The sequence below is a fragment of the Erinaceus europaeus genome, chromosome 9, assembly GCF_950295315.1.
Source record: "Erinaceus europaeus chromosome 9, mEriEur2.1, whole genome shotgun sequence".
NCBI lineage: Eukaryota > Metazoa > Chordata > Mammalia > Eulipotyphla > Erinaceidae > Erinaceus > Erinaceus europaeus.
Genome location: NC_080170.1, coordinates 38,086,501 through 38,096,810, shown reverse-complemented (window position 1 = coordinate 38,096,810; position 10,310 = coordinate 38,086,501). Strand labels below are relative to the sequence as shown.

The window sequence follows — 10,310 nt, the reverse complement described above, 5'->3', positions numbered from 1 at the left end:
TTGAACTCAGGCCCTTGCTCATTATAACTGCACTAAACTGGCTGTGCCACCACCTGGCCCCACTTAATAGAATTTTAAAGATGGCACGAATTAATGTATTTGTTAGTATTCATCATTATTATCTTCATTCTGTTTGTAAACAAGGTTAGTGATGCTATAATATTGAACAACCTGTCCTGAGATGTTGAGGATAGTCCTGCAGCTAGGGAATAATCAATTCGCTCTTAATCAGAAGCATGACAATGACTCAAATATTGATGACCCATCTAGCTACATGTTCTTCTAATTTGATTCTTTAAATATTTACTTATTTATTTATTTAACTAGTTATTAAGGAGAAAAGAGAGAGAACCTGAGCATCATCTCTGGCACATGCGATGTTGAGGATGGAACTCTGGACTTCATGCATGAGAGTCCAATACTGTCCATTGCATCAGCTTCTGAATTGCTCCTTCAAACTAAAAAAAAAAAAAAAAAAGTATTTTATTTAATGAGAGAGATACAGAGAAAGATTGCCGTGGGGAGACTGAAGATTCAGAACTCTGGTGGTGGGAATGGTGTTCTATAATATAAAAATAAATAAATTTTTAAAAAAGAGACTAGAGCACTGCTCAGCTCCAGTTTATGGTTGTGCTAGGGATTGAACCTAGGGCCACAGAGCCTTAGGCATGAAAACTTTTTGCATAATCACTATGCTGTCTCCCCAGCCCTCTTCAAACTTTATATCCAGCTCTACTAGTGTTTCTTAGACCTACTATGGGTTGTTTTCCCCACATGATTATAAATTTTTTTTAGCTTACTTGAATATGATTATTACATTATCTATTTTCTTCCATTATTTTTCAACAACTACAATACCTATCCTCTAGTTTGATCCCGCCTTTTAAAATTTGATCTGAACTGTTTACTCTGAATAATTGATTACTTGAAGACATTTAGAACAATAGTTCTATTACAAGTTCACCTTGACTTTTTGGATGTCATTTTTTTACGTTAAGAAGGGCTGACCTGGGAGAGGGTAGATAGCATAGTATAGTGGTTATGCAAAAGACTGTCATGCCTGAGGCTCCAATATCCCAGGTTCAAGTCCCCACACCACCATAAGCCAGAGCTCAACAGTGCTCTGGGGAAAAAAAAAAAAGACTTAAAAAAAAAAAGGGCTCTGGGGTTTAACTGGGGAGGTGGCTCTGCGGTAGAGTACATGACTTCCATCCTTGAGTCCCTGGGCTTTATCATCTGTTTTGAATGTCTCACTGAAAAATTAGAAAAATAAAGTAACACCTGACCACCAAGATTTCTCAAGATAAAAAAAAAAGATCCACCTCTGTATCTTGTTATTGTGATTATTTGTTGCTTGTCATTGGAAGTCATATTCACGCTTTTCTGTTAGGGGGAGGGGCACGTTAAAGAATCTCCTTGATATCATGGTCAATGTGATGGCAATTTAAGGCTTTTCTGCCTAGGAAACTAGCCGGGAAATGCTTTGGGGGTGGAGCCCGGGGAGCCTAGTTCTTCCCATTGGCATTTCCTCGAGCCTCCGGGGCCCCGCCTCTTGGGCGGATGAGCCAATAGCGGTTTAAGTTGTGGTTTAAATGAGCCTGGCGCAGCCGCGGGAGGCCTGGGGTTTTGCTTGAATCAGGCTGTTGATTCTGGCGTGGCTAGGACTCTGACTGAGTGATTGCAGGGTGAGGAAGGAGGTGGGAAGGGCTGGGACCGGGCTTCTGGGGGTTGGACCAGAGGTCTGGGGTCGGACTGTTGGGGCTGGAACTTGGGGCAGTTGTGGGCAGGAGCCCATGGTAGCTGGGTTGGGGCTCTGAGGCCCTGGTCGCTGTGTTCATGGGCCAAAGCCCGGTGCAGCCAGTCTGGACCACCAAGGGTACCCAAGTGAGCTTGAGGTCTTTTGAATACCAAGACTTTGAGCTGACTTCAAGGGGTAAAAGCTGGAGTAGGGGCTCCTTTGCTCAGCTTTTTCAGGTAGAAACAGGCTGTGGAGGTAGCACTGTTTTATGCAGCATATTTTCATGCCTGAGGCTCTAGTCCTGGTACCACCATAAGCCAGAGCTGAGCAGTGCTCTGGTCAGGGTCAGAAGAATGAATAGGAACTGGGAGGGAGAGGGAAAAACAGCTCAGCACTAAGCTTCCCCAGTGAGTGCCTTGGGAGCCGGCTTGAACCTACGTCCTCACTGGCATGGCAAAGAAAGAGGGCTTCCAGGTGAGCTATTGCACTTGGCCCTTAGCTTCTGTTTTTGCGGAGTCTTTTTTTTTTTTTTTTTTTGCAGAAAGTTCTAGGCAGCACCTAGCCCCTGAAGTCTAATATGCATTTCACATCCCTAGTGGATTCAGAATGGCCACTCTGATCTATGTCGATAAGGAAAACGGAGAACTAGACACCCCTTTGGCTCCCAAGGATGGACTGAAGCTGGAGTCTGGCCCTTGTAAGTATATATGGGGTGCGCTCCACCACAAAACACATGTGTAGTATGTATGTAGTATGTAGTTATGTGGCATATAGCTGGGGCAAGGATTTAAATGATAGCATGTTTTGTCAGCAGTGAGGGTTCCTGAATACTGATGTTGAAATGTGCTTGCTAGGGTTCCTTTTTCATGTTTAATAACCTAGAGGACGCTAAATGAAAAGTTCTCTTAGACTTACCATGGACAAGCCACTGTCAGTAATGAAGCTGACTTTGGAGGTGAGAATAGCCAAGTTTATATTTGTAGTCAGCTTGACTATATATTGTAGTCAAGATGCACAGATGTTTCTGCCTCAGTAAATTGATTGTGAGTTTTTTTCTTCAGCAGCCAAAGCCTTAGATGGGAGATCTCAGCTTTCAATACCGCATGTTGGCAAGCTGTTTGATGCTACGCCAGCCTTACCCAAAGCTGCAAGAAAGGCTTTGGGAACTGTGAACAGAACCACAGGAAAGTCTGTACAGACTAATAGACCCCTTAAACAGAAACAGAAAATTTTCTCTACCCAAGAGGTAAGTGTTGGTTATAAAGACATTCTTGAAACTCCTCAGCATGTTTGACTTTTTATAAATTTTATTTTCTTATTATCTTTATTTATTGAATAGAGACAGCCAGAAATCAAGAGAGTGGGGGGAGATAAAGGAGGGAGAGAGACAGAGAGACACCTGCAGCCCTGCTTCACCACTTGCAAAGCTTTCCCCCTGCAGGTGGGGACTCAGCATGTTTGATTTTTTAAATAACTCTACAGATCTACTTGCTTTCTTTGTGAGTAAAAGGCAAAATGGGCTGGCAAACATGGATGGGTAAGAAGAATCTGAAATCTTTGATTCTTTTGTTGCTTCTTACTGTTTGTTTATTGATGAGAGAGAGGAGGAAGGAAACTAAAGTCAGAACCTCATGTTTGAGAGTCTGTCACTTTCACACTTTCATGCACTGTGTCAGCTCTTCAGCTGCTACAAACTTTTAAAAACAAAAAAAAAACTTTATTTGATAGACTGAAATCATCATCACTCTGGTACATGTGCTGCTGGGATTGGGACTGAAGAGCTCATGCTTGAGAGTCCAATGCTTTATCCACTGCACCACCTACTAGACCATTATTATTAATTGGATAGAGACAGAGAAATTTAGACAGGAGGGGAAGATAGAGTGGGAGAGAGATAGACACCTGCTGCATTGCTTTACTGCACGTGAAGCTTTCCTTTTGCAGGTGGGGACCAGAGGCTTGAACTTGGGTCTGTGTGCTTAACCAGGTGCATCACCACTTGGCCCTTATCTTTTTTTTGGTTGTTGTTGTTGTGTATGTGGTGCTGGGGTTGGAATCAGGGTCACTACATAAATGGGCTACCACCCTAGTGGGTCCCCAACTTTTTTCCTTTCTTCCTCACTTTTTTAAACTGAGGGTTAAAGGCATAGCACTCTGAAAGCACCACTTCATTATCTATGGAGTTTTACTAGCTTGGGGATAAGATCCAGGGCCTCACCTGATAAATGATGAGCCCCCTTTCTGAAGCCCTGGTTCTGCATTATTGATGGTTTCAGCTGACAGGTGCTCATATTTAATTAGACTTAACTTTTGAACTGTGCTGCTTAATTTATTTCTTGAATTACATCTGTATGTAACCCTCAACACTGAGGATTAATGCATCTTAGAAGTTCCTGAAGTGGCAGATTTTAAAGTGTGATGAATCAGTAAGATGGCCTGGTTAAACTCTAATCTATTACACTAATTCGTTCTGGGCTTTACTCTCACTAATCCATCTTTTCTTGTGTTGCTATAGTTAACGGAGAAGACTGTTAAAGAAAAGAGCACTGCCCCTGTCTCGGATGACACCTATCCAGAAATAGAAAAGTTCTTTCCCTTTAATCCTCTAGGTAATACCTTCCAACATTGCAAAAATGCTTTGTTTTAAGGAAAATACTTTAACGAGAGAGTATATCTTATCTCTGGCTTCTGGTGGTGCTAGGGATTGAACCTGGGACTTTTTGCACCTCAGGCATGGAAGTCTGATAAATAACTACAGCAGTATTTCCTTAGCATCCTAAAAGTGCTTTAGCCTTGAGTTTCTCTTAGAATTCAGTTCAGTTGTTAAAACTTGATATAACTGTAGATAAGAATATAACATGATCACAAACTAACACAGATGAACTTGTCTGCTTTGCACAGGCACATTTACTTGGTGGAAGATTAATAGCTTGCAAAATTATAGCATCACATGACAAGCAGGGGGTTGACATCAGTACAGAGGGAATATGGGGCTCACTTATCAAAACACAGATCCATAATAGTTTTTTATTTTATTTATTATTATTATTATTATTTGCCTTTAGGGTTATCGCTGGGGCTCAGTGCCAGCGCTACGAATCCACTGCTCCTGGAGGCTATTTTTTCCCTTTTGTTGCCCTTGTTTATCGTTATTATTGTTGTTGGATAGGACTGAGAGAAGTTGAAAGGATGGGAAGACAGAGGAGGAAGAGAAAGATACCTGCAGACCCGCTTCACCGCCTGTGAAGCCATCCACCTGCAGGTGGGGAGCCCGGCGCTGGAACCGGGACCTTAGTCGGTCCTTGGCACTTTGCGCCACGTGCACTTAATCCGCGCTACTGCCCAGCCCCCTTTATTTTTTAATTGGCTTTTCAGTGTTTTCCTTTGGACCAGTGAAATAGCTCACTTGGCTTGTGTGCTGTTTTGCCATGTGCATGACTCAAGTTTGAGCCTGGCCCTCACTGTATTGAAGGGAATTTTGGTGCTGTGGCCCCTTTTCACTCTTCTATCAAAAAAGAGGACAATTTTTCTTTTTAGTCATCTTCGAGATTTTACTGTTCCAGGATGATTTTTCTGTTTCTTTCACATAGACATAGAGGGAGAAAGAAAGATATCACAGCTTCCTTCTTTCAGAACAAGGCTAAAATTAAAAAAAAAAAAAAATTATTATCTTTATTTTATTTACTGGATAGAGACAGCCAGAAATCAAGAGGAAAGGGGGTGGTAGAGAGGGAGAGACAGATACCTGCAACGCTAATTCACTTGCAAAGCATTCCCCTTGCAGGTGGGGACTAGGGGCTCGAACCTGGCTCCTGTGCACTGTTAACTTGTGCACTCAACCAGGTGCACCACCACCCAGCCCCCTATAAACTCTTTCTTACACAGATTATGTTCACTTCAATGCTAGGATCAAACCTGGGGCCTCACATATACAAAGCATATACCAGCCCACTGAATTGTCTTCCTGGCTATTCTGAAAATAGCTTTGACCTCATGATCCCCTGGCAGCTCTTTCCCCCTTCCCCACAGACCACACTGAGAACTACTGCCCTGACCAAATGTTTTGTCTTTGTGGTAGATTTTGAGAGCTTCGACCTGCTTGAAGAACATCAGATTTCACAGCTGCCCTTGAGTGGCGTGCCCCTCATGATTCTTGAGGAGGAGAGGGAACTTGACAAGCTGCTGAACCTGGGTCCCCCTTCCCCTGTGAAGATGCCCACCCCACTGTGGGAATCTGGTGAGTGGGTGGATGCCCTGTGGGAAGAATAAGAATGATTGCTTGTCAGCAGTTCCACTACCATTTGGCTAGAGTTATGCAGTTTGAAATTGTGGTTGCCTTGAACAGGAATATCTTGCAATAACAGATTTGAGTTTCCAAAGGCCTCAGCTTTAATCCTTTTCTACCCTTCATATTACAGGGTACAGGGGTAATTTCAGAATGATGAAAATAATTTTTTCATTGGCATTGATATTTTTTAAAAATTATTTACTTATTATTTCCAGGGTTTTTGTTGGGGTTCATTTCCTCCATGACAAATCTACCATGCCAGTGGCTACTTATTTTTCCTTTTTAATTAAAAAGAAAAAAAATTAAGATAAGACAGAAATTGGATGGAGGGGAGAGATAAAAAGAGAGAGAAATGCCTGACCCCTGGTATTGTCTTTTTAGTTCCTAGTATCTGAGTTGAATGTTACTCTGGACTTCAGAAAACACAGTTAAATCTATCCCATAGCTTTCCTAGGTCATGAGTCAGAACATAATTCTGGGAATTCTCATTCCAAGAAAATTCAGATCTGAAGCTGATATAGGATCAAAGCACCTGTAACATAGGATGAAAACTTTTTTTTTCTTTCTATTATACTTGATAGGACAGATATTTAGAAGGGTAGGGAGAGAGAGAAAGATAAGACAGTTGCAGACTCCCTTCACCACTTGTAGACCTGCTTCACATCCCCCCTTCTGCATGTGGGGAGCGGGGGCTCGTGCATGGTATGTATATATTTAACTGGGCGAATCACCACATGCCCCCCCCCATGAAAACTTTAAAATCATTTTTTTTTTAATCTCTATTTATTGGATAGAGACAGCCAGAAATAGAGAAAGGGGTGGTAGAGAGGGAGAGACACCTGCAACACTGCTTCACCACTCGCAAAACTTTCCCCCAGCAGGTAGGGACCAGGACAGAAGTTCAAACCATGGTCTTTGTGCATTGTAATGTGTGCCCTCAACTAGGTGTGCCACCACCCAGACCCTGGATAAAAACCACCTTTTTAAAAAAATTATCTTTATTGGATAGAGACAGAAATCAAGAAGGAAGGGGGAGACAGATGCCTGTAGCCCTGCTCCACTTGTGGTTCCCCCCTGCAGGTTGAGGCTTGAGCCTGGATCCTTCCTACACATGAAAGCATGTACCTGACCCCCAAGTTATTTGTTTTAAGATTTTTATTTAAGGGCCAGGGGTACAGCTCAGTGGTTCTGCAAATGACTTTAATGCACGAGGGTCTACATTCCCGGGTTCAACCCCCAGCACCAACATCAGCCGAAGCTGAGAAGGGCTCAGGTAAAAAGTCAAAGTTATTTCCAGGAGAGAACCAAGGAGGGAGGAGCCGGAGGCTCTGCTCATCTCTGGCATCTGCCCCGTTTGCCTCTAATCTTATTTGTTGACAGGACAGAAAAACTGAGAGGAGAGGGGAGACTGACACCTGCAGCCCTGCACGCTGCTTGTGAAGCGCACACACTTGCCCAGAGCACACGGCTCAGCTCTACCTGATGGTGGTGCTTATTTTTATCGCCACCAGGGCTATTGTTGGGATGAAAACTTCTTAGTGTGGAAGACAAGTTTAAGTTCACTCAGATAGGTGTTGGAAAGCATAACAGTGTACATTCTGTTCATTCTGATGCCATAACCTAGCAATTACACTCCTGTAATCCAGAATATCTTGGTTCTCAGCCAAGTTTTCAACAAGTGTTTATAGGTAGGATGGGGAGAGTGGTTGATTAAAGAGTAAACCAAGAATTTTATATTAAAAATGACAAACCTGTAGATGTGCTGAGATGGACAATGACTCTAGAGTTGGCAGAAATCTGAAAAGAAATCCTTGTTTTCCAGATACGTTCCAGTCTCCTTCAAGCATTCTGTCAGCCCTGGATGTTGAATTGCCACCTGTTTCCTATGACTGACCTATTTAAACTTAATACTTTGTGGTTTGTGTGTGTCTAACTAACTTTGTGTTAATAAAGCAGTTCTTTAACAGACGATTTCCAGTACTGTAGCTAATATTCTTTAGAATTTGTTTAAAACGGAGGCCCTGGAAGTGGCTTAGTAGGTGGAGTGTATACTTTTTTTGTGTGTGTATACCAGGTCCTGGATTTGATTGGGCACCATGAATGGTGGGGTAGTGTTTTGGTATTTCTCCTCCTCAAAAACATGTAAAATAAAAATGGGGTTTGGAGGTGGCTTAGTAGTATCTTGCATGCAAAGGCCCTAGGTCCTTTCCCCAGAACTACATTACGCAAGAGTAGAACTTGCATGTCAGAGGTTTCAGAGTTAGTCCCTGGTACTACTTTATGCCAGAGCTGAGGTGCTTTGGCTTCTCAAAAAATGTAAGTTTAAAAAGTACATTTCTATTCATCCATTTACTTGAATTCAAGAATGTGGAACCATCCAGGCAGTGGGAAGAGTAAGGGACTGGAATATGAAGGTAGGTATCAGAATATGTGTGCATCAGGGGTCAAGAACTCCTGGGTAGGTTGCCTTTTGAAATTAAATTGCTCCTCAACACCCAATTCTTGTTGTCTGGACTCTGAAAATCTCACCCTCTTTCTAGACTTCTGGGACAGATTACCTGCCGGGGGTCAGCCCCAGCAGGTTATTAGGGTAACCTGGAGGAGGAGGAGCGTCGGAGAAGAATGGAGACAAGTGAGTTGATGCTGAATCAAGCTCAAGCAAACATCTCTGTCATACTTAAGCAGAACTTTATTTTTATAGTCTCATAAGGCTTAGATCATTAAAACAAAAATCACCAAGGTATTGATTATTAAAACAAAAATCACCAAGTAAGAACAGTACAGGTAGGGAACACCTCTTGCTTTGTGGAACATTCACATTCCAGGGGCACTTTCCTCCCTAGAGATCACATCACAGTTTCTATGTTTTTTGTTATTCCTATACCTGTGTGCTAAGCAGATGCCCTATTGATTAAGATTAATATTCTACTGTATGTTTATGCCGCTCTCTTGCCCCTATGCATCAGAAGCCAATGGTTCATGGAAAGTTCAAGCTTGTTACGTTTCTAGGGACCTTAAACAAATTGAGCAGCCCATTTTTCATAAAATCTGTTCCATTATTTGATCAAGAGTTTTGTTTTGTTCCTTACTGAGAAGGCACCAAGGTGCTGCTGACCTGGTGGCCAGCCTCTCCATAAATTTAAACTCTCTAGCTGGAATCCATCTTCTGTATATGTTCACTATGTGACCTAGGTTCTTGTGTACTATTCCTGCATAAGGAAGTGGGAGCATGGTGGTAGATGGTAGATTAAAAGGCCCATTGTATCTAGGCAGGTACCATAACTTTAATTAATTATGCTATGTAAGGCAGCCCCTCCACTGTGAGAACCACCAATCCTTCTCTGTATTTTAGGGGGAATACTAAAGGAAGTGGTGTAGATAAAGGGGAAAACATTTTTTCTTATTGGGGCCTCCTGAAAAATTTTGCATTACTGGTACTGCTTATTCCATTATGATCAGTCTTACAGAGTGCAGTGCAGGTTTTGTCATTTTTGTCATTTGGTCAGGCTCTAAGCCTGGCCATAGGTAAATATTAAGACCACACAGAGCTTAATCATGGCAAAAGGCGAGATGGTTTCAGTTTGGCCTGGAGAGTCCAGCTGTGCTGAAGTCCCTGCGAAGTACCGTGTTAAGCAGCTCGCATGGTGGCGCCTGCACTGATTACCCTGTTGCACATTTGCAGTACGTACCCTTTTGAGCCATTTTAGGGATCTGGAACTTCTAGGTGCATGGATCCAAAGCCCCAAAATTTGTGGTCTGCATGGTGTGAGATGCCCTAGTCATTCTGGACAGAACTGTCTCTGTGTGAACTTTCTGCCTGAAGGGACCTGGGCTTCTCTGGCTTCCAAGATTTTCCTTGAGGGTAACCTGGTCACCACTCCTTGTTGACACCTTCAACATCTCATGGTTTATACCCTTGCCCTCTGGCACGTGAGGCATGAGTCTTAAGATACTGGCTACTACCTATTAGCCAGCCCTAGCCAACCACATGAACTAGCAATATGCCATGTGGGTTATCCAGACAGCAGTTTTTTTTGCAGATGCCTTTGGACAGACAACAGGAGAACAATAGTAAAACTGAAGTACAATTCTCGAATCCTTACCAGACAAAAAAAAGAAATGGGCTTTGTTTGCCTTGTATATGTTTGTAAGTTTCTAACAAAAAAAAGTTACAGGAAGTGGTTAGATTTACTTAAGGGCTATGCCCTAGGATACCTGACTGTCAGCTCCATATCTAATAAAAGGATTATAACTGGAGTCACTACCTGCAAAATTTGTTCTCCA

At 42.5% G+C, this 10,310-nt stretch overlaps 1 protein-coding gene across 5 annotated transcripts; it reads left to right on the top strand.

Annotated features, from left to right (window-relative positions):
* The first annotated feature begins 1,574 nt into the window (after positions 1-1,574).
* On the top strand, positions 1,575-7,997 carry PTTG1 (PTTG1 regulator of sister chromatid separation, securin). 5 transcript variants are annotated; one of them, XM_016191058.2, is made up of 6 exons: positions 1,575-1,685; positions 2,335-2,435; positions 2,803-2,984; positions 4,254-4,347; positions 5,817-5,975; positions 7,849-7,997. In XM_016191058.2, exons 2-6 carry the CDS (start codon positions 2,345-2,347, stop codon positions 7,917-7,919), a joined length of 597 nt encoding a protein of 198 aa, XP_016046544.1. In that variant the 5' UTR covers positions 1,575-1,685; positions 2,335-2,344; the 3' UTR covers positions 7,920-7,997. The 5 variants fall into 5 exon arrangements, with proteins under 5 accessions (XP_016046544.1, XP_016046542.1, XP_060053625.1 ...); XM_016191056.2 differs by having other exon boundaries at positions 2,800-2,984; XM_060197642.1 differs by having other exon boundaries at positions 1,649-1,685; positions 2,280-2,435; positions 2,800-2,984.
* Positions 7,998-10,310: the final 2,313 nt, after the last annotated feature.

Excerpts from the sequence above, each read along its gene's own strand:
- PTTG1 (XM_016191056.2), top strand. The coding sequence starts at position 2,345 with ATGGCCACTCTGATCTATGTCGATAAGGAAAACGGAGAACTAGACACC. Across the intron at positions 2,985-4,253 it reads AAATTTTCTCTACCCAAGAG|TTAACGGAGAAGACTGTTAA; the intron begins GTAAGTGTTGGT and ends GTGTTGCTATAG. Across the intron at positions 5,976-7,848 it reads CACCCCACTGTGGGAATCTG|ATACGTTCCAGTCTCCTTCA; the intron begins GTGAGTGGGTGG and ends CTTGTTTTCCAG.